The 24,855-nt window shown below is 36.6% G+C and overlaps 1 protein-coding gene across 7 annotated transcripts in view; it reads left to right on the top strand.

Annotated features, from left to right (window-relative positions):
• Positions 1 to 24,855, top strand: part of MRTFB (myocardin related transcription factor B) — a 203,033-nt gene that overhangs the window by 137,702 nt on the left and 40,476 nt on the right. For all 7 annotated transcript variants that reach the window (XR_008392801.1, XM_037151233.2, XM_053672125.1 and 4 more), the window contains 5 exons: positions 3,904 to 3,969; positions 6,360 to 6,415; positions 7,489 to 7,564; positions 11,712 to 11,873; positions 13,551 to 13,729. Coding sequence is in view for 6 of the 7 variants with exons in the window: in XM_037151233.2 (XP_037007128.2) it covers positions 3,904 to 3,969; positions 6,360 to 6,415; positions 7,489 to 7,564; positions 11,712 to 11,873; positions 13,551 to 13,729 (539 nt within the window). In the remaining variant the exon portion in view is untranslated. The remainder of the gene's footprint in view (positions 1 to 3,903; positions 3,970 to 6,359; positions 6,416 to 7,488; positions 7,565 to 11,711; positions 11,874 to 13,550; positions 13,730 to 24,855) is intronic.

Raw genomic sequence — 24,855 nt, 5'->3', positions numbered from 1 at the left:
GCTCGTGGACATGACAACAGTGTGGGGATTGTGGGTGGAGTCGGGTATAAGGATAAATGGTAATGAAAAAGTACAATAAATATACATTTAAAATAAGACATTGTTAGAAAACATTTAAATGTGTGCAATTATAACATGAATTCTGTTTTAACTCTATTACTATGTCCTTTGTTTTCTGAAAAGGATGTAGTTGCTCACTCACTGCTTTGAACTTTTTTCTCCCTGAGAATTCTATAGACTTACATGTTTTCTTTTCTTGCTTGTAATTATTGGCAAGATGGCCATGGAGGATACTGAATTTTAGTCTATTAACGACCTAGGATGGAAGCTATGCCAGCCCAGTAGCACAGTTGATCAGCTCAACTAGGCACCATGGGAGATTGCTCTTGGGTTCAGTTTTCGGACACAAGGCCACTGCCCAAGAAACTGTCTTCCTAGGATGCTGTCCTCCACCACCACCACCCATTTGCCACCGCAGAGAAACAGTGCTGGACCAGAGCCTAGTCTTCAGTTCTCAGAAATACAGTTTTGTCCACACATGCAGTGTCAGGCTTTCCACAGATCAGCCAGCATACCGTTTTATTCCTTGTTAAGAAAGTACACTTGTGCAACAGGCCCTGTCATATTCCATGATCGGGGCCTTCCCTCCATGCAGACATGAATGCGGAGGCTACAGAGGGAGGAAGACAGTCTGCAGGCCTAGTTCGCAAAGGTTCCAGGGAAACTTGATAAAGCATCTTGATCCCACAACTGTGAATGCCTCTGGTCGTTAAGAGTCTGGCCCTCTCCCTTCACAGTCCTGGATAAGCACTGCCAAATTCTGCCCAAGCTGTTTGCATCAGTGATTTTCAACCAGTTTGCTAGACACAGCTGACCTCAAGTTGAAACATGCAGTATCTTTAGTCAGAGGCACTGACCTCTTTTCCCTTAGATCATCAAATTAAAAAATGACAGTAGCCAACACAATAGCCAGCTGGTGTGAATGAATCAAATTATGCCCATTTTTTTTTCAAATTGACAAAATATCTACTTTTGGGTGTATCATAGAATTTTAGTAATAATTAGTTTATGTGTGCCACGGGATGAAAAAGGTTGGTCTTCATCAATGGTCTTTGTCATTTGAGCCTTGTTCTTCTTGGCCTTTGACATTCTGTAAGGTGAAGATACCAACTTCATCTAATAGTTGTCATTTATTATATATTAATTTTTTACAAATATGATGAGTGGGAAGTGCTAAAAGGATGTTTGATATTTTCCAGAATTATGAGGCTGTACCTATTTGAATGGACTCTTTGTAACATTAGTTTTTCTCAGAAGAGCCTCTATCAAGTTGTGAGCAACTGGCTATATTTAATATGAATGAATATTATAATATATTGTGTTTTAACATGGTGCATTGTGCCTCATATTCAATATAGTGTGTCCAGTACTGCCCACCTATGAGTACAGTTAAAACTGAGTCAAGCAGGGTCATCAACAGTCTTAACAACATGACTAGTGATATGCCTCCTCTTCTATTCATGTTCTTCCTAATGTCTTAATAAATAAACATGCCTGGGGAAAGCTGCCTGCCGTACTACTTTGAGTGATGCTTGTAGTGTAATGATACTGCTTGCATCTTGGGAAGATTATATAAGCAATGATGCGAGCACTGATTGGGAAGATTGCTCTCCTATATTCAAGTGGTATGACATCAGTAAGATTAATTGCTTTACCATCAAATAAACAGGTTTGCATTTGGTTTTTGTTTTAACAATTGATGATTGATGAGATGCATTAATTTTGTGTGTCCCCTCCTGGTAGCAGATACCTGTTACATGTCAGCATGAAAGTGCAATTTCTAATCAGGGATGATGTAGCCAACAGGATAGCTGTCAAGGTGCATGAGGGCAACTGACCAATGTACAGGCAGGAGATGCTTCAAGACTATCGAGCTGTTGTCTTCAGTGTTGGTTTGCAGATCAAGTTGTTGCAAATGTTTCCATCATTCCAAGACACCATCACCCAAAAATATGTATTGCATTTGATACATTTGTCTCACAAGTATGGTGCTTTGTTTGTTTGCTGTAAAATGAAGAAGAGGGCTGTTGATGTTTTCATTACCCTTTCTATTTTACTCCTTTCTTTGAGGACTCCCTTGGGAGAAAGGAAAGACTGCTAGAGATTCTCCAACAGACGTGGACCACTGTGTTCCGGAAGTGTCAGCCTTTGAACTGGAGATTGTTTTGAACTTTTTCTCTTCTCATATTCCTTTTCTTGAGAGTCTACCACCTGAATATGACTGTGTTAATTTCATACCAGCATTAACTTTAACATTCATGGAAGAATGTTGGAGTATGCAGCCATTTGGGTGCTGTCAGATTCACAGGTCAACTACTTTCATTTCGTTCCTAGTAGAGTGGGAACATACTGTCCTCAGTAAACTGTAAATTATCAGGGAACAGATCTTTGAGTTAGAGCATAATTGATCCAAAGTATCACAAAGCATTTTAATGTGAGAAACATGCATGGGGTTTTTTTGACTCATTAAATTTTTCTTTTGTTTGTGTAATAGAATTTTGTTGCTTCAATTCAAAATGGGATGCCTGGAAACTTTGTGATCCTATGACCCCCCCCCCCCCCCAAAAGGAGCAAAAAAAATTTTTTTGGTACTTAATAAAGTATGACATACATATCTAGCAATGAATTTAAAAAGTGTTTAAAAGGCATTTTACGATATAGTGTCTTTTTGAAGTATACCTGAAATTGTGCTTTGCTCTTCAGTCAGCACAAGGGCAGGCAAAAAGCAAAGGCTGTGAGGGCCACAGGCCTGAGGGGTTTGTTGCAAGTAGGAGCCATCATGTGCATTGCGTGTGAGCCTGGGTGAAAGGCCAGACTGAGCCAGCTCCTGTGCCACCCATCACCCTTTTGCTAGAAAATTCTCTGTCTTCCTTCTCTACACATGTGTATTTTCTTAAAGAAATACACATAGGAAATTGTTAGGTTTTTTGCTTATTGACAATCCTTAAACAGATACTTAATAATCTTATCCTTGGTTTTTATCCAGGGTTTGAAACAAAAAGAAAAATGGAAACTTAAAATTTAATATAAACCAAGGGAAGTATTTTTCAAAATTACTTTATTCCTCTTTTGAAAATAGCTCAGTTTCCAGCCAAAACTATAGAGATGCTATGAAAGGAATCCACTTGAGAAGTTGAGTAAAAAAGATTATTTTGATTAAATTAGAAAACTGGATTTCCACCTTTTGTGATGCATACCTTGGTTTCTATAAATTCTAATGATTTATTTCCTCTTTTTATTAAAATGATATGGTGTCAATGGATTTGTGACTTTCTTAGAACATATAGAATGAGGTATGGTGTTTTGTTTTTGCAAAGATCATTAAACTTGAAATTCTTAATTTGGAAATTTTTTCCTTTGGTCATTAGTGATATCTCCTTGGTCTAATTATAATTATGCAATTGACCTTCATTAAAGCTATTTAGAATTTGTTCCTAATGGAGTAAATTCCTCCAAATAATTCAGTCTTTCCTTAAAAATGTATTTTTTTGCTATAACTTGTTTTTAACAAAAAACTAAGGAATGTTAAGGAACTCACATTTCTATTCCTACAAATAAGACAATGTATGAGTCAGTAATTTTTGCTTATTTGCTGAGTACTGGGTGATTGTATTTAAACAACAAATACTTGGTTTTATTCATCAAGTTAAGATTAAGTAATCAGAGAGTATTTTGAGAGAACTTCAAAGTTCACCACGGTCAGAAATCATGGACTGATTTTCTTTTTACAGGTTGCATGGGGACAGGTAGTATCCTTACTCAGAAATTAGAAAGTGCCTAATAAAGTTGACTCCTGCAGTTGCCTCCAAACACCAGTGGTAAATGATTGTTTCCTCTTCACAGTGCTCCAGCTGAGGCTGCAACAGAGGAGAACGAGAGAACAGCTAGTGGACCAGGGCATCATGCCACGTAAGATTTCAGTGTCCTTGTCATCTCTAATGGGACGTAACAAAATAGGCATGTCCAAGAAGAACCTGGAGCATACTATACTCAGTTGTATCCATGTACTCAACCAGATAATTAATTACCAGATGAATGTATAAGGAAAAACCAGGCTTCAGCACTGCCAACTTGAGAGAATCATTTAAAACACATTTGGAAAACCGATGCTGATTAAAAGATGGACTCAAATTGTATATTATACAAAGAACACCTTTAAAACTCTGTAATTAGGCTAACATCAGTTCTGCGAACTGCAACATTTGTTTTAGTTTTCAATAATTAAAGTAATTACGCTACATAATAGGTCCAGTGTTACTTAGACTTGCAAAAGCAGCATGATAAAATTAACTCAAAACCTTATTCTAATTTAAATTCTCTTTGCTAATGTATGGGCTGTAATCAGTTAAGGACTAATAAACATCCTATTTTAATTAGTAAAATCTTTCTTCCCCAAATACAGATATTTTCCACCTATCTCTAAGCTTCAGTCCTTCATTTTTTGCAAGTTGATTAATTTTAGAATATTTTTCCAGGTTGTTGTCTTCTTTATCTTTAATCACCAAGTTTGAAGACGATGTTACATTTTAGAGGGGAAGAGTGATTTTGTGTAGGCCATTAGGATTATTTATGGATTTTGTTTAAAAATTGATTTATCTAAGAGGTAACTTACTTGGCTTTTAAAAAACAAAGAAATTACAAAATGCTTTTATGCTTCCCAGTCGTCTGAGTCACTGATACTACCTTTTTTGGTTTATAAAGAACAGTTTTTCTCTGCAGTGGATTTTCCTCATTGAATCTTTTTTTTTTTTTACTATTAATTATCTAAATATTTTAAAGCTGGCATTGTGACAGAGTCAAAGCTTGTTTAATCTGCCAGATTTCTCCACCACTACATTCCCGAATGGGAACAGGATCAATCAAATAGGATCAAATATGATGTTTAAGACACCGCTGCTAAGCCAGTCGTAATCTGGGTTTGGAAGCTGATCCATGGCCAGTCCTGTTTGGACTGGGTTGCTGGAAGTCTTTGCTATGCTTCAAGCACCAGAGCTGACAATAGTAATGCTACCGAGAGCTGGCTGGCCCCGTTTTAGAGATGGCGGCCCAAGTAAGCCCAGCCCTGTATCTCACCCATATCATTTGACTGCCCATAGCCATAGGTGCAGAATGTTATCAGATAGTGGTGGACATACACATAAGAGAATTTGCACAGATAATTGACAGAAAGACTGCAGTAGGCAATATTTCAGTAAATAAACACTGCTTGTTCTTACCCTCTCTCTGGGATTCTGGAATATTTAATGTAATAGCAGTTAGTGTATTAAAGAATTACTATGTCAAAAAAACGGAATTACTATGTCATTCGCATTACTGTGTCTAAATGCACTGTGAGTGAGTGTGGTGCATGTGCATTGTGGTGTGGCAGAAAGAGCATGAACCTTTCCATTCAAAATTCTAGATTTAAATCTCACTTTGACCATCATCTAGCTATATGACTTAAAGAATTCATTTTACTTTTGAGCTTTTCGTCTGTACTGGGGTAATTCCTGCCTTGCGAGGTATATTGTTGTGATATACACAGCAATATAACTGTGATTGACCACAGAACACTGGGTTAAGCCTGTTATGGGTTCTCAGTAAATGGTAAATCAGATCTGTGAGACATGGAGTAAAGAGTGTCCTCATGTTCAAGGTTAGATCACTCATGATTAAATGTCCTAAGGATATTTGGGGTTTTTCCAGTAGTTGATATGGCCATTAAAAGCAAAGATCTGTCAAGGAATCATCAAAGAGTTCCCTTGTGATAGTGTAATATTTCACCCAACTATTGGTTGGAATTAATCTGACCTGATATTTGCATTGTCATTATGTATACAACTCCATTTTATTTTTTTATTTAAAGATTTTATTTATCTATTTACTGTTAGAGAGAGGGGGGAAGGAAGGAGAGGGGGGGAAACATCAGTGTGAGAGAGAAACATTAATCATTTGCCTCTTGCACACCCCAGCCGATATAATAGCAACCATAGGCAACTGAGGCATGTGCCTTGATGGGCAGTTGAACTGGTGACCTTTTGGTTTGCGAGATGACACCTGACCCACTGAGCCACACCACTCAGAACTACAACTCCATTTTTAATGTTCACTTGTTTTATTTGTACAATATGTAATTTTAATTCTGAAACATTTAAGGTTCCAAATTTTGCAGATCTCCTAAAGGAACTAGTAAATAAATAGAACTGTACATGCAAACTAATATGATTAAGACGAAACATCAACAAGACATACTATAACATTTGACTGAAGTATTAACTCCTCTATTTATACCATGAAACCAATTTCTTTTCCTCTCACAGCTTTGAAGAGCCCAGCGGCATTCCATGAGCAAATAAAAAGCTTGGAACGAGCCAGAGTAAGAAATCTCAGTTTTAAATGTTCTACTTTTCTGTTTCTCTTTCATTTCAAAGTGCCTGTGGACAAGTTGCAGTATATTTTCAGGATACATGGTATATAGAATAATATATTCTGGGGTAGTTTTATCTTGGAGGTTGGTAGAAAATACATGACATTCAAATTTTGTTCTTTTAAAACCAGTGACTAATTTTGTACATAAAGAACAAATCATATTTTTTCACTTTCTTGCTTCCGAGGCATAACCACAGTTTTTAGAATAATACTGGAGTAATTCTGCAATGTGCTACCCCAGCAGATGGACACAGACCCTACTGTGTCCCCTGTACATTTGACCAAGAGTAGGAGAGTCTGAGTGAAAGACTGTGGCCTGTTTTCCACTCTGCTTTATTTTTGCAGTTGACTCCATCGTAGTTACACATCTAATTGATATTTATTATATTTCTTTAAAATGTACATTTTTCTTTTTAAGGAAAACTTTTATCATGTTTTATGAAAGGCATGTTCTAAAAATTTCTTTAGCATTTTCTGAGGATGCAATAATGATCTCTTTGAGTCTTATAAAATATAAAAACCCATTTTAAAACCCTGTTGTTTAGAATTGAATACAGTTCTGAGTAAGAAAATATGGCCAAAGATATGATGAACTCATCAAAGAAAATACATGAGAAATTTTTAGGAAAACTTGTTATGTAGGTATATTTTTCACTTAACCTGAAGATTAGATTTTCTTGATTTTCATTATTCAAATAAGCAAAATTAATGTCTGTTCAAAAATCAGCTTCCAAATTAGAGCCTTTGCCTTTGCCGAGTTTTAAAAGAAAAGTCTATAAATCAATTGTTTTATTCCAGCATACACTTCAAGTCCCTGTATAGTGTTAAAGGCTGTAGTCTAAATCATGTATTGGATAATAGTTTCCCAAAGTACTAATTTCTTTTCTTTTCTTACTCTCAAAATCATGGCCAAAAGGATATCAATTAATTTAAATGGAGAGGCTTGAGAGAAAAATATATAAAACCACAATAAGTCATAAACAGTTTGTGGTAAGACTTTCTTTTTTTTCCCCCCTAAAGACTGAAAACTTTTTAAAGCACAAGATTCGGAGCCGACCAGATCGTTCTGAACTTGTCAGGATGCACATTTTAGAAGGTAAAGTTTTATTTCTGCTTATTTTGTTGCATTTTCTCAAGAAAATGAGTAAGAATTCCACAATTTCTGTTTATACCTATTTTAATAACTTTTATCCCACAGGCTGACATATTCCAAACTAGATGGCAACATGTAAACCCAATGTTAAATGTTATATTAGGTACATGGGGAAAGTTTGATTTTCCAAATAACCAGCTGATAGACTGACTCTTCCCCACCAGCTGGTGCCATAAGTATTTTTACCATCCTGTCCTGGAAAAACATTTTTGGTCCAGAGGGTTTCTTCCCCAGCAAGGGGCATGTGCCCAATCATTATTCATAAAGAGTACAATAGCCACAAGTCTAACCATAGATTTTCGGCTACTTGGGCCCTGTTATGTCTACCTGGTATGATGCCCACACTTAACATTTTTCTCTCCATTGCTTACCCACAACACTCCAGCTTGTTCTATTATCTTAAGCACCCTCCACTTGGCCCACAAGATTTTCTCAATGACGCAGCCTCATCTCTTGGGAAGCTGGTAGGGATGATTCTGCTCCATCGTTGGTAGAAACCTAAAGCCACTATGTTTTCTCTCTAAAGACAGAGACATCCTTGAAAGCTTGTATCTCCACCAAAAATTCCTCAAGTTACATATTCTTTCATTGTTTTGCTTCTTTGACTAATTTGTTGAGCAAAACTAGGAGCTTGACTGTGTGATACTCTTGAGTGTGTTAAACCTTGAGAAGCTACAGAAGGAATCTGAAAACTCAAATATTTAGACAAAGTTACCAGATAAAAGGAATAAGATTTGTTGTGTCTGGCCTGATGACAGACTTAGTATTAGAATTAGATTGACATTATAAAGTGTTAGATCATAGCTCAACATATTATTCCTAAAGGTCAGACGTGTCAAAATATAAAATCTTCAGGAAGCCTATGGAGGCTGTTATTGGAGGTGTTTATTCATTGGCCAGTGAGTTAGACACCAGAGGCCCAACAAGTTAACCTGTCTTCATGGAGTTTACATTCTAATGGCACAGGCAGATAAACAGGCAAAACAAATGAATTATAAATTCAGAAAAGTGCTCTCCAGGGAATAAATAGGCTGCTGTGATAGGGAATAAGCACAAGCTGACACCACACTAAGGATGTTGTAAAGAAGTTCCAAGTGTAAAGTTGGCCTCTCTAACTCTGAGTAGTGTCTCTTCTAATCCAAAGGATCTATGATTATGTGACGGTCTTCATACCTGGGGCAGGAAGTGAAAGCTCCTGGCCAATAAACTCTACTTTGGGTCATGTTCTCAGAAGTCCACTGGACGGATAAAGCTTTTCCAGAATTCCAGTGGTAGGGTAGGAGCAACTGCCAGCAGCTTACCAGGGATAAGTTCATCTTCAGAGAAGTAAGTTTACTCATAAGTAAACATTTTTGGTCCAGAGGGTTTGGTAAATGGCTGCTTCTCTGCCTGCAGACATCTTAACCTGTGAGGGACATTTTTGTGGCAGCAATGCTCTATGTTTCAACATACCTCCTAACTGTAACAGGCTTTGTTAATATAATTAAAACCAAGGCAAATGCATGAAAGGAATCATATTTGCTTTTTATTAAAGAAGACTATCCAACATTTAAAAACCTAATCATGTGCATGAGTGAACCATAAGCAATGTTTTTAGGATGTCTATTCTCAAGTTGGGATTTTTTAAGTAAGAAAAAAATGTGCCATCTCTAATTTTTAAATACCTTAAAAACAACACCCAACTTATTTTACAGTATCCCAGTTTTTATTGGACTGGATGTTTGGCAGGCAAAAGTCTAAATTATTTTCTGAAGGTTAGCAGCTAAAATCCAGCCTCAGCCTAATGGAAATAAGGTTGTAATAAAACTGGGAAAAGAAACATACCAAAATGCCAACCTCTGATTATTTATTTTTGGAATTTTTTTAACATATTCCTGATATCACTTACCTGGTATTTATGGGAGAGAAGAGAAAAATAGAAGACTATCCTACCAAGATTTAACAGAAGTATTTAAATACCAACCTAAGTGTGGTGTGCATGATTTCATTCTCCCCACGTATCATCTTCCTGTATGGTTAGAAGTCTTTTATCTAACAAGATTGGGGCCACAGTGAGTTAGTTCCACAAGAAAATTATAAAAATGAGGTAACCGCACAGTATTTTAACTTATAAAAATGTGCGTTTATTTGCCAAAGTTCAGACTGAGGGCTAGGACCTTCATTTGGGGGAAGGTTCTAATGGATAGAGTTCACTTTATTTTTTTTTTTTTTGCACAACCATTGTACATTGACTACAATTTCAATTTATGGTGGAACAAAAATGTAAGGGCACTTGAAAAGCAATCTGTATTTAAAAATTCTAGATTTTACAGTTTTTTTCCAAATCTTTTATGGTTGTTAACTGCCCTAATTTGACAATGATTTTTGTAATGACTCACCTTCATCAAGTTGTTCCAAAACATTTAACATAGGTTTCTAAAAAATAATCATTTTATTTTAGAAGATTATTCTTTCCCCATAACATTTGGTTTAATTATGTATTAACAATACCAGTCCCAACAGACATGAAGTATTTTGTGAACAAATCAAGGTTGACTTTTGGTAAGTGTATAAATTAACTGGTGGAAAGAGAAGTACAGTGACCTGTGAACAACATGGGTTTGAACTGTACAAATCCACTTATACATTATTTTTTTCAACAAATACTATAAATGTATTTTATCTTCCTTATGGTTTTCATAATACCATTTTCTCCAGCATACTTTATTATAAAAATATAGTGTATAATACATATAACATACACTAAATAGTGTTAATTGGCTATTTATGTTATTTGTAAGGCTTCTGGTCAATAGTAGGCTATTAGTAATTAAGTTTCAGGGGAGTCAAAAGTTACGTGTGGATTTTCGACTATGTGGGAGGGGTCAGCACCCCAATCCCTGTATTGTTCAAGGGTCAGCTATACTCAGATGTTCCAGAGAGTAGTTTATCGGCCAGAGGGTTGCCCTGAGGTTTGAGCTTCAACAAGGACATTTTACCTACAAAATAAAGAACATCAGTTAATCCTGAGAATAATTATAGAGAATTTCATTTAAAGACATTCTGTGTAATTTAAGAGGCAAGTAACTTTCAAATCAATCTGGGTTTAACCCCTCATCATTTTTTAAAACATTGATTGATTGACTGAAAGATTGATTGATTGATTTATAGACAGAGGGGGAGGGAGGGAGAGAGGCATCAATGTGTGGTCACTTCTCCTGCGTCCCCAACTGGGGACCTGGCCCTGCAACCCAGGCATGTGCCCCAACTGGGAATCAAACTGGCCACTCTTTGCTTCATAGGCTGGCACTCAGTCCACTGAGTTACACCAGCCAGGGCAACACCTCATCATTTTTCATCAATTCTAAACATTATTTAGAACAGTGTAATAAACTGTTAGAGTTATGAGAAACAAGTAAATTACAGAATTACACACATGAACAAGCTATGTTTATAATAATTTCACATCATTGTACAACTTCATGCATCTGTAAGTAGATGTGTTGATGCTTCTGTGTGACTGTTACTTATGTATAGTAATTGAATATTCCTGACGGACACAAGATTATGTATGCAGAAACAAACCCAAACTCTTAACTGTGATGATCAACTCTGAGACACACAGGGATCAATTCAAGAATATGATCTGAAGCTCTTCTCATTGACTCCTGAAGAGACGTTTATATCCTAAGATACAATATCTCTGCTTCCAGGAATTAACTTTCCAGTGAAGCCAAATTTAAAACAATGAACTTCTTGAACCATGGACCACATTTATCCTGTTCACCTCTATATCCCTGATACCTAACAAATGTGAATATGACCCTTCTGCTATAAATAAATAATAGCAATAGCCCATATTTTGTTCAAGTTCATGTTAATTAGAGTCTGTGGACATCATATTTGAATAGGCAGTATAAAGCTATCCAGGACTAAAAATATAAAATGTATACTGGAACATTCTTAAAGAGTATTTTTCTTTTTCCATGGATACATTAAGAACACATAAATATGTTGAAACTGGTTTAAATTAAATTAGTTGACCTGAAATAGCATTATGGAATAGAGATAGTAGTTCAAGTAACGGTTGAAACTGTGTTTCTTCTTTCAGAAACATTTGCAGAGCCATCCCTCCAGGCCACTCAGATGAAGTTGAAAAGAGCTCGCCTAGCTGATGATCTGAATGAAAAGATTGCTCAGAGACCTGGTCCTATGGAGCTGGTAGAGAAAAACATCCTGCCTGTAGACTCCAGTGTTAAGGAAGCAATTATAGGCAAGACTCTCAAAACTTATTCTGGGAGAAAGAAAGCATGGCAGTTTTAAGTAAAACGAATTTAATTTTAAAAACCAGCACCAATCATAAGTATTGTTTTCTGGGTCAATTAGAAATTAACATTTAATGCTGGTTCTATTATTATTATTATTATTATTATTATTATTATTATTATTATTATTACAGTCGTTCCTCTATATTCAAGGTAGATTGGTTCCAGAATTCCCATAGATACCAAAATCCTTGGATGCACAAGTACCATATATAAATGGTGTAGTATTTGCATTTAGCCTGCCCACCATCCTCTCATATACTTTAAAGCATCTCTAGATTACTTATAATACCTAATACAGTATAAATTCTATGTAAATAGTTGTTACACTGTATTGCCTAGGGAATAATGACCAAAAAAAAGTCTGTACATGTTCAGTATAGACGCAGTCATCTTAGGCTTAACTATGTCACACACGTCAGCAACAGCATTAACTTTTTTTAACAAATATTTTTGATCTGGGGTTGTTTGAATCTGAGAATGCAGAACCTGTGGATACAATGGGTCGACTGTATATTAAATATTTTAAGACTAGCATCTTTTACCTGTTCACACAGAGATTCTCCTTATGTCCGAGGTTTATGTCTTTTTAAGTTCTGATTTTATTATATTTTCTAAGTTAAATTTACTGTATTATACTGTTTAGTTTCTATTGTTTAAATTTTTTACATAGTTTTCATTATTTTTGTTCTATTTACTTTCAGGAAAAATAGCTTGTCAGTGTTTGTTCAGCAAGGTTATCAATGTATTCATTATGAATGGTACTATCTGTCTATTTTACCTCGTTCTTAACTTAGTTACTAATGTTTCCATTTTTTTCTGGCATAAGCTTTAGCAGGGAAAAAAATCCAGAATACTGCCACTTATTCAGCAAACAATTTTTAAAAGTTACTGTCCTGTTTGAAAAACTATGATGGTTTCCAGTACTCGTGGGAACTTTCTGTTTTGCCTTAGTATAAGTTTTAGTCTTAGGCAATTTGTAGTATATAATTAAAAGTAGTGCAATCAACTGTGATCCCTTTCAACCCCAAAGAAATGGGCTCCTAACAGTAGGGTGTTGGTATAGCTGGGCTGCTCCAGGAAGTGGGAATTATCAAAATACCCAGTCAGCACCACATTTTCCCCGTTGCCTCATAATGTTTTGTAACAGTTGGATTCCAGATCACGATCCAACCGATGTCCACGCATTGGCTTTGGCTGGTACACCTCTTAAGTCTTAATCATTTGGTTGGGTCTTCCTCCTCTGTTCATTTCTTACTATTCATCTGTTGGGTAGTGTGCTTGTTTTATCTATCACATGTCCACATTCTGAATTTTACTGGATGCATTTGCATCCCCAGTTGTTATTAAAAACTTCCTTGCCTCCTCTACTTCCTATAACAGGCAGTTGGATCCAAAGGCTTAATTCAATTCAGGTTTGATTTGCTTGTTTGTTTGTTTCCTAAGTACTTATGGTAGGTTGTGGTAGGTTCTTCCACTGGGAAGTACATCATGTTCTTTTTTTTTTTTAACAGCTTCTTGAGGTCTTACATTTAAAAAAAAAAATAAAGTTTCTCCTTTTTCATTGTAAGCTTGGTATTCCAAAAGCCAAGGTCAGTTAAGGGTTGTTTTTTTTTTTCCTTTAGGCGTTGGGAAGGAGGACTATCCCCAAACTCAGGGCGATTTCTCATTTGATGAAGACAGCAGTGATGCTTTGTCTCCAGACCAGCCAGCCAGCCAGGAGTCGCAGGGGTCAGCTGCATCCCCCAGTGAGCCAAAAGTTAGTGAATCACCGTCTTCTGCGACTACCAGCACTCCAGCCCAGGTATCATCTTTCGTGTTTTTACCTCTAAGCAGAGAAAATTTCTTGTTTTTTGTATGTCAAGTATATATCTTATATTTTACACACCAATACGTTCTTACCAGAAGGTTAGTCTGAAATTGTGGCAAAATATCAATTTTTCACCTGTAATGGAATCACTCTTAACATTTTTAATGGATTCTTACATTTTATTTCTGTATTACATACATATTTTTATTTCACAGTTTTGTAACTCTTAAAAATTTTTTCATGTAACTTCTTTTTGAGGTATAATTCACATACTGTAAAGTCTGCCTTCTTTTTAACCATCTCACTGTTTTAAAGTGCACAGTTCAGTGGTGTTAAGTAGGCTGACACTAATGTGCAGCAGATCACCAGAACTTTCTCATCTTGGAAAACTGCAACTGTACCCATTAAACAACTCCCAGTTTCCCCTTGCCCCAGGCCCTGGCAACCACCATTCCATTTCTGTCTTTATGAATTTGACTACTTCAGATATCTCGTATCTAAATCGTACAGTGTTTGACTTTTTGTGACTGTCTTATTTCACTTAATATAATATCCTCAAGGTTCATCCATGTTGTAGTATGTGACAGAATCATCTTTATTTTTAAGGCTGAATAATATTCCATTGTATGGATTTACTACATTTTGCTTATTTGTTCATCAGTGGACATTGGGTCACTTCTGTCTCTTGACCACTGTGAATAATGGTGCTGTGTACATGGGGGTGGATCGTTTCTTCAAAAACCTGTTATCAGTTCTTTGGGGCATATACCATAAGTGGGGTTGCTGGATCATACGGTCATTCTATTTCTATTTGTTAAGGAACCTCCATATTGGTCTCCATAGTGACTGCACTGTTTCATACTCTCTACATCCTTGCTGACACTTCTCAGTTTACATTCTTTTAATAGTAGCCATTCCATTGGTGGGAGGTGATACCTCACTGTGCTTTTGATTTGCATTTCTCTGATGTTTAGTGATGTTGAACATCTTTTCATATTCTTGTTCACCATTTGTATATTATCTTTGGAGAAATGTCTATTGAAGTCTTTTGCCCATTTTTTAATCAGGTTATTTTTCTGTTGTTGAGTTGTAGGAGTTCTTTATATATTCTGGATATTAATCTCTTATGAGACATATGATTTGCAAATATTTCCTCCCATTCCACATGTCACATTTTCACTGTTAATAATATGCCTAATGCACATACGTTTTTAAGTTCAATATAGTCCCTGATCAATAAATATATTTATATCATTTTTAATTGCTGTGTAGTATTCAATTGAACTGATATACTGAATTGCTTTTAACCTGTTTCCTATTGTTGGTTATTTGGCATTGTTTCCTATTTTTAACTCATAAACATGCTAAGAGCCCCTTCTGTGTTCTCATGTATTTGCTATACCCTTTTTTTTTAATATATACATTGTCAAGCACTTACTATTTCTTTAACTAATTACCAGGTGTTGAAATGGGATTGAACCTTTTGTTGGGCAAAAGATAGACACTCTAACTGCCTTCCAGGAAGGTAATACTGACTTCCAGTCACTATGTGTTTACCATAAGTAGGTAATATCATTACCTTGAATCCTGAACACCATTTGGATATTTGACTGTTTTAATTGACTCCTTGATTTTGGTTAGATTGAATTCATTTGTTCAATGAATATTTATTGAGCACCTATTATATGTCAGATGGTATTGGGAACAGGAGTCTAGTACATGCAAAGGAATCCAATAAATATTTTTAATAATTGCATTGGAAATTCATATTTCTTATTTCTCAGTGGGTGTTTCAGTTTCATGAGAACCCCTATCCTTCATAAAATTTCTTGTTCTCTCCTTATGGTTGTCAACTGATGGTCATTAGCATCAACTCTGTGCCTACAGGAACCCCCAATTTGGGGTGCAGTGAAGAAGGAAACTTTATTCAGTGCAAAATAGCTCAACTGTCATATTGCACGGCAGTGAAAACAGCATGGCTATGAGGCAGCCCTGGGGCCAGGCAGTCCTAGGGCCAAGCCCCTCTCACACTATACAGCTCTGCCCTGCTCCTTGCTGGTGTGCTTTGTGCTATGTTGCTCTACTTCACTCTGGTCTGCTGTGCTCCAGCAATGTGTCTTTGGTGTTTTAGCTCAGCCAGGGAGACGCAATTGATGTAAAAGGAAAGTGCACACTCAGAGCAAGAGGAGAGTTGGCTTGTATGGACAGAAGTCTTCACTCCTTGGCCCTAATTGGTCTGTCCTTATGCAGAAGAGGACTTCAAATCCTCAGAGTTTGGTTGGTCTAAAAGACACTGTCCTGATTCATCAGAATAGAGCCACTCCAGTTGATTGGAGCTGCATAAGCTCTGATTGAATGAGGAAAGCCTCAGTCCTATTGGTTTAAAATAGGGTTCCAGGTACTCCTTTCTAAGAGCTGGCTCAGATGGCAGAAATGCACTGCAGGCAGGCGGTTCAGTGCAGAGGGAGGCATTTCAGTGCTGGCTTCTCCCAGAAGTGCAGTTTGTGCAAGAGGCCCCTGTGAAGAAGTGATTGCTACACTCTAGGTTTGTTGATTGGTTGGTGGTTGATCAGTTGGTTGGTTAGTTGGTTGGTTTTTTACATTTGAGCCAGTTAGCCTCTAGAAGTCCTTCCTAGTGGGTGTCTTCTTTCTTAGGGTTCACATGGTGTTTTTGACTTACTAAAATTTTAAAAGAATTTTGTTATTTTTTTAAAAGATTTTATTTATTTATTTTTAGAGAGCGGGGAAGGCAGGGAGAAAAAGAGGGGGAGAAACATCAATGTGTGGTTGCCTCTGAAATGTCCCCTGCTAGGGACCTGGCCTGCAACCCAGGCATGTGCCCCGCCTGGGAATCGAAGTATGACCCTTCAGTTCGCAGCCCACACTCAATCCACTGAGCTGCACCAGCCAGGGCAGAATTCTGTTATTTTAAATTCAAAACTATTGAGCTACTTAATGGGGTTGGTGGAGTTCAGTAGAAAATCTTCTCATTATAGCTAGCATCATAGAATTTTTGAGTTGGAAAGATATTTAGCAATTACCTGCCTTAACTCTTAAACCAAAGAAGGCCTGGGTTCAGAAAAAATTTTTATATTTTCTTACAGCATTTCTTCTTATTCATGAATATCTATTTGTCTTTCAGCATTATTTTCTTGCTTGCACTTAGCATAATCTGAAATATATTAATTAATTTATTTTTTATGCCTCTAAATGTGAAAATGTGAGCCTATGAGAGAAGGACTTTGACTCTTAGAGGGCAAGAGCTGTGTGTGTGATTGTGTGTGTGTCTGCATGTGTGTATGTCTTCAACGTCTAGCACAGGGCCTGTTGCAGAAAAAGTGCTTAGTAAACACTAACTTGAATTCAGCACCATGAGAGCTTACTGACATCCAGCCTGCAGACGTGGTGTTTGTGTTCTTCCTTTAAGAAGAGAGCCTCTCCAGCTTGGATTCATCAAAAGTAGTGTGGGTAGCTGCAGTTCATATGCTCCTGTCAAAGTTTACAGGGCAAGAGTGACTAGCCCCTCAGGTTTGCTGGAACTTGACCTAGAAGAAGGATGAGGGTGAGTGCCCAGCTCACAGTCTGAGGTCTAAGCAGGCAGAGAGGGAGAGCAAGGGAAACCAGCCCTTACTGTATTCTCACATTTTTGCTGCACCCTGCTTTTGAGCTTTAAAAATAGGTCTAAAAAGGAATGTCAAGTATGCAAGTAAATAACCTTAAAAAACAGTTATACTTATCCATTTGGGTTGTTCTTTGCTTCTGAGTTGGTCAGAATATCAGACAGCTAATAGCACATCCTTAGCTTTTAGTAACACAGAATTTTTGTCACCTCAGCTGTCTACCTGATAATGACTTCATGGCTGTTCTACCCGTGTAGGAGATTGTCATTCTCCTTTGCCCAGCATGGCTTGTACTAGTAGGTTTTTTACTTTGTTCTTGAAATTTGGTCTTCAGCTAAGTTTGTAAGTCAGAAACTTTAACCAGAGGCAGTGCCACCCAGTAGGCTATTCCAGAATTATTTGAAGGAAAAAAAGGTAGCTATAGCAGTGTTTCTTGAAGAATAAATATGCTCTACTTATTGCCAGTGCAACACACAGTAAGCCTTGGGTCATTCCCGAACTTAAGCAGTTTTTGTAACACTCTCCAGGGTTGCTGCCGCACCAGTTCTGCCTGCTGTGTGTTGACCCCTGGCAGTCTGCTCTTTAGTTGTCAGCTGGGCCTGAGGGAGAAGACCCACTTTAGAGAATGGTACACTTCCTACTTATGATTTGAATAAAAGAACCTAGAATCAAAGCTAGCTCACTGCTATTACATAATTTCTGTATGGTATACCTTGAGGCCTTCTTAAATTGTGTCATTTATTCCCTTGTGTTATGTGTTGTAGTATTTATAAGTAAGGAATTCAGATTCTTTTTTTTTTTTTAAAGATTTTATTTATTTATCTTTAGAGTGGAAGGGAAGGAGAGAGGGAGAGAAACATCAATGTATGGTTGCCTTTCATGCATCCCCTGCTGGGAACTGGCCTGCAGGGAACCTGCCCGCAACCCTGGCATGTGCCCTGACTGGGAATCGAACTGCGATTGTCTGGTTCGCAGGCCCGTGCTCAATCCACTGAGCTACACCAGCCAGGGCTCAGATTCTTATTATTTATATTTCTATTCATGCAATTAAAGAAGCATCTCTATATTAACTGCTATGTTGTTTTGGCAAATTTTGTATTTTATTTTCAGTTATCCAGTGTTTGTTTATAGAATTTATTCAGGCATTTCACCTGATATATTAAAAATATATATTTATCTCCCTAAATATAATTACTTTCACACTTTCAGTTCCAGGGGAAAGTCCCTAAAAACATTGCTTCTCATTAGATATGAAGTTTCCAATGGCCAGGGATGTCCCATCATTTTATCTTAGTAGCTTCATACTGAACACACAGGACCCAACACATAGCAAGTGCTTATTGCCTTAGTGAATGAAAAAGTCCCAGGAGATGGCCTCTGAAATACATTTTTTCCTGCTTTAGAATTATCATTGTACCCCCACCAAAAGTCAGTCTCTTTACTATTATTAAAATAGTCCTTATAAAGCAAAGATAATAAAAGAACAACGTAAATATCTTCTATTTTGGACATTCTCTGAGATTCTTAGTTTTTAATCTTAAAAATGGAAACTCTGGAAGATTTGGTGGTGAATTTGGTTACTGTAGACCAGTGGTCCTCCAATTTCTGGTAGGGAGGGGCTATTGTGTGTTTGTTTTTCATATAGTTTGTTTAATTTCAACAGCCTAACAGACTAATTTTCTTGTAAAATACAACAAAAACAATGGGGCAACATCAGGTATCCATAAGTCTTCCCATACTTGTTGCAGGCAGTTAACAAAGGTCCACAGACCATCCTTCAAGTAACACTGTCATAGAATTCCCTTTCCTTCTTATTTTCCTGAGTCAGGTTGGGTTTCTTTGTTTTTTGTTTGTGTACTTATTTGTTTGATAGACTAATCATTTTGTACTGCACATTTAATCCTATGGCTTAAGTATATTCTTCTTGTTTCCCTGTTCATTTTTTAAAAATACTTGGCCTAATAGAAAGTTTGTCCGTGTATTTGTTTTAGATTCTGTTGTTGTTGTTGTTGTTCAGTTACAGTTGTCCTGCCTTTTTCCCTGTTTGTCTCCCCTGCCCCATTCTACACCCCTCACCCCACTCCCACCGTCAGTTTCCACCCCATTGTCCATGCCCATGAGCCCTCTATTCATGTTCCTTGACCTGCTCCTTCCCCTTCTTTCCCCTGTTGTAACCCTCTCCCTGCCTCTCTGGTTGCTGTCAGTTTGTTCTTTATTGCCATGTCTTTGGTTCTATTTTGATTGCTCGTTTTGTTGATTAGGTTCCACTTACAGGTGAGATCATATGGTATTTGTTCCTTCACTGCCTGGCTTCACTTAGCATAATGCTGTCTAGTTCCATCCATGCTGTTGCAAAGGGTAGGAGCTCCTTCTTTCTTTCTCCTGCGTAGTATTCCATTGTGTAAATGTACCACAGTTTTTTGATTCACTCATTTACTGATGGGCACTTAGGCTGTTTCCAGCACTTGGCTATTGGAAAATAATGCTGCTATGAACATTGGGGTGCATAAGTTATTTTGAATTTGGGATTCAGGATTCTTAGGCTATAATCTCAACAGTGGGATGGCTGAATCAAAAGGCAATTACATCTTTAGTTTTTTGAGGAATTATGTTTGTAGACAATAAGTTGAGAGAAAATTAAGCCAAAAATTTCTTGATGATACGGTTTCTTTTTAAGATTTTATTTACTTATTTTTAGAGATAGGAGGGAGAAAAAGAGGGAGAGAAACATCAGTGTGTGGTTGCCTCTTGAGCACCCCCTGATGGGGACCTGGTCCACAACCCAGGTATGTGCCCTAACATGGAATCAAACCAGCAACCCTTTGGTTTGCAGGCTGGCACTCAATGCACTGAGCCACACCAGCCAGGGTTCTTAATGATTTGCTTTATTCCAAAATGTCTTGTGACATAGTGTCTCCTTAATTCTTTTCAGAACACACAGACACCAGAATGTTAAGTCTTACGGGAAGGTAGTCAGATAAAAGAAACATTCCCTACAAAAAAGATTTTAATCTATAACACCTAAGTAAAGAACAGATTTTCCAGGTACTTCTCTTCAAATCCCAGTGCTAAAATATTAATGACCTTGAAATGTAGACAGTATAATACACCACCATGTTTTTCCTTTAAAATGTAGATTTTAATGGTGAAAACAATTCTCCTTTAATATGTATTTCAGTGTAGTCTGTAAGAGACTAAAACTGCTTTTCCTTGGACTTTGCTCTTGTCTTTTCAATTTTGATTAAAGTACAGCTGGAAAGGAATTTACCAAAATATTAATGGAACATATCACATGTTGGAGCTCAGTCTATTTTATGCTTGAGCAACTCTTGAACAATGCAAAGCTGTAGAAAATTAAGGACAGCTAGCCACATGTGGGTACCAGAAGCTGTTACACTGGTCCTTTTAATTGGAAGACTTTTTTCATCTCAGCAATTTCTTCAGTTATTTAATTAATTTATTATAAACACACAGATGTTTAACTGCAAGTGTGATCTGACAAGGTCTGTGTTAATTTTCAAGCCTGTGCTATAAGGACGAAGCCTGTACTGAATTCAAAGCAGTGCTGAATGGAAACTTGGTCAGTTACTCTGTGTATTTTCAGAAAGACAAGCTTAGAAAATTTAGTAAACTATCTACTATCTATTTTTTCCCATTGTATCAATAACTTTTAGGTAGACTGCCTTTTGCCATGTAATATGGAAACTTTAAGTTTAAGGTAAAAAAGGGAATGAACAAGGTCCAGTAGGTAAGTACGCATGCAGTCATACATTAAATAATCAGCATTACACTAATTTTATTACACATACTTATTAATGAAGGCCTGCATCAGATATCAAAGATAAGGACTGTAATTTCTTTTTCCAAATTGTATTTTTTTCCATTACCGTTTAGTCCTCTTATACCCTCCCCCCAGCAATCACCACACTGTTGTCCATGAGTCCGTTTTTCTTTTGGCTCAATCCTTCCACCCCCTCACCACCACCCCCCAACCCACATCACCTCCACCTTAGGTGTCATCCTGCTCTCTATGACTCTGTCTCTATTTTGCTTGTTAGTTCAGTTTGTTCATTAGAGTCTACATATGAGTAGAATCATATGGTATTTAGTTTTTTCTAACTGGCTTATTTCATTTAGCATAATGTTCTCCAGGTTTATACATACTGTTGCAAAGGGTGAAATTTCCTTATTTTTATAGCCAAGTAGTACTCCATTGTGTAAATGTTTCATAGTTGTTTTATCCAATCATCTACTGATGAACATTTGGGCTGCTTCCATATCTTAGTGATTGTAAATGATGCTGCAGTGAACATAGGGGTGCTTATGTCCTTTTGAATTAGTGTTTTGGGTTCATTCAGATATATTCCCAGAAGTGGGATCACTTGGTCAAAAGGCAGATCTACTTTTAATTTTTTCAGGTAACTCCATACTGTTTTCCACATTGGCTGCACCAATCTGCATTTCCCTTTCTCCACATCCTCACCAGCACTAGTTGTTTGTTGATTTATTGATGATAGCCATTCTGACAGGTGTGAGATGATATCTCATTCTGGTTTAATTTAACATTTCTCTGATGAATAGTGACATTGAGTGTCTTTTCATATGTCTATTGGCCATCTGTATGTCCTCTTTGGAGAAGTGTATATTCAGGTCCTTTGCACATATTTTTTACTGAGATGTTTGTTTTTTTGGTGTTGAGTTTTATAAGTTCTTTATAAATTTTGGATATTAACCCCTTATCAGATGTAATGGTGAATATGTTCTCCCATTCTGTGGGTTGTCTTTTTTGTTGATTTCCTTTGCTGTGCAAAATTTCACTTTGATATCCTATTTGTTTATTTTTTCTTTTGTTTCCCTTGCCTGGGGAGATATATCCAGTAAAATACTGCTATGGGCAATGTCCAAGATTTTGCTGCCTGTATTTTCTTATAGAATTTTTATGGTTTCAGATTAACATTTAAGTCTTTAGTCCATTTTGAATTTATTCTTGGGTGTGGTGTAAGAGGGTGGCCTGGTTTCCTTTTTCTGCATGTATCTGTCCATATTTCCCAACACTTTTTATTAACCAGAATATCTTTAGCCCATTGTGTGTCTTGCTTCCTCCATCAAATATTAATTGACTGTTAAGGTGTGGGTTTATTTCTGGGCTCTCTAGTCTGTTTCATTGATCTGTGTGTCTGTTTTTATGTCAGTATCATGCTATTTTGATTACTTTGGCCTTATAGTATAGTTTGATAATAGGTAGTGTGATTGCTCCAACTTTGTTGTTCTTTCTCAGGATCTCTGTTGTTATGTGGGGACTTTTGTAGTGCCATATATATTTTTGAAATATTTGTTCTAGTTCTGTGAAATATGTCATTGGAATCTTGATAGGAATTGCCCTGAACGTATAGATTGCTTTGGGTAGTAAGGACATGTTAACATTGTAAATTCTTCCTGTCCTTGAACATGGTATATGCTTCTACTTATTTGTATCTTCAGTTTCTTTCTTCAGTGTCTTATAATTTTCCTAGTACAGGTCTTTTATATCCTTGGTTAGGTTTATTCGTAGGTATTTTTTTCTTTTTGAAGCAATGAGATTGTTTTCTTAATTTCACTTTCTGTTAGTTCATTATTGCCATATAAAAATGCAACTGATTTCTGGATATTAATTTTGCATCCTACTACTTTGCTGAATTCATTTATCAGTTCTAGAAGTTTCTTGATGGAATCTTTGCAGTTCTCTATGTACAATATCATATCTGCAAATAAAGACAGTTTTACTTCTTCTTTTCCATTTTGAATACCTTTTATTTCTTCTTCTTGTCTGATTGCTGTGGCTAGGACTTCCAGTAGTATATTGCATAAGAGAAGTGAAAGTGGACATCCCTGTCTTGTTCCTGATCTTAAGGTGAACTCTTGTAGTTTTGCCCATTGAGTACGATGCTGGCAGTGGGTTTGTTATACATGGCCTTTATTATGTTTAGGTATGTTCCTTCTGTTCCCTCTGTGCTAAGAGTTTCTATCACAAATGGATGCTGGATTTTATCAAATGCTTCTGCATCTATTGATATTATAATGTTGTTTTTATCATTCATTTTGTTTATGCAGTGAATCACATTTACTGATTTGCAGGTGTTGTACCAGCCTTGCATTCCCAGAATAAATCCCACTTGATCATGGTGTATGATCTTTTTGATACATTGCTACATTGGGTTTACTAGTTTTTTGTTTTTTTGGTTGGTTTTTTTTTTTTTTTTTGAGGATTTTAGCATCTATGTTCACCAGAGATATTGGCCTGTAATTTTCTTTTCTTTTCTTTTCTTTTTTTTTTTACTGTTTTTATCTGGTTTTGGAATTAGGATAATGCTGGTCTTATGAAATGAATTTGGGAGCCTTCCCTCCTCTTGAATTTTTTGAAAAGGTTTGAGGAGGAAAGGTGTTAGTTCTTCCCAGAATGTTTGGTAAAATTCACCTGTGAAACCATCAATTTGGGCTTTTGTTAGTTGGAAGTTTTTTGATTACTGCTTCGGTTTCAGTAGGCGTAATCTGTTTGTCCAGATTCTCTAATTCTTCCTGGTTTACTTTTGGAAGATTGTCTCTAGAAATTTATCTATTTCATCTATGTTGTCCAGTTTGTTGGCATATAATGCTCATAATATTTCCTTACGATCCTTTGTATTTCTTCGGTGTCATTTGTTATTTCTCCTCTTTCATTTCTGATTTTATTTATTTGGGTCCTCTCTTTTTCTTGATGAATTTTCAAAGAATCAGCTTTTGCATTCGTTGACTTTTTGTATCATTTTTTGAGAATCTGATTCATTTATTTCTACTCTGATCTTTATTATTTCCTTTCCTCTGCTCACTTTGGGAATTGTTTGTTGTTCTTTTCAAGTTCCTTAAAGTGTAAAGTTAGATTTTTATTTGAGTTTTTTCTTATTTTTTGAGAAAGAGCTGTCATGCTATGAATTTCCCTCTTAGGACTGCTTTCCCTTAGTCCCACAGATTTTTATTGTTTTGCTCTCATTTTCATTTGTTTCAAGGTATCTTTTTATTTCTTCCTTGATCTCATTGTTGATGCATTCACTGTTTAATAACATGTCATTTATCCTCCATGTCTTTGTGTGTTATTCCCGATACTGCATTCTTTTTTTCTGACTTATCCTTTTTTATGGTTTCTATGTCTTTTTTCATGCTTTTGAGTATCCTTATAGTCATTATTCTAAACTCTTTATCTAATACATTGCCTCCATTTCATATAGTTCTTTGGAACAATTTTTTTGTTCTTTTCTGCTCTATTTCTTTGTCTTCCCACTTAGACTGCCTCTTTGTATTTGTTTCTGTTTATTAGGTAGATCTGCAAAGACCCTGGTGCAGGTCTCTTTCAGACACCTCTTGTGACTGGCCCTGGCCAACCTGTTTGTAGCTGTCAGCAGTCCATAGCTTGTGGCTCCCTCTTCTGGGCCTGTTTCTGTGCAGAAAGAACCAATCTGCATATCATGGCCAACATTTACCAGCACC

This window comes from Artibeus jamaicensis, unplaced genomic scaffold, assembly GCF_021234435.1.
Source record: "Artibeus jamaicensis isolate MK-2021 breed Jamaican fruit bat unplaced genomic scaffold, CSHL_Jam_final contig_729, whole genome shotgun sequence".
Lineage (NCBI taxonomy): Eukaryota > Metazoa > Chordata > Mammalia > Chiroptera > Phyllostomidae > Artibeus > Artibeus jamaicensis.
This window is presented reverse-complemented; position numbering and strand designations above follow the sequence as displayed.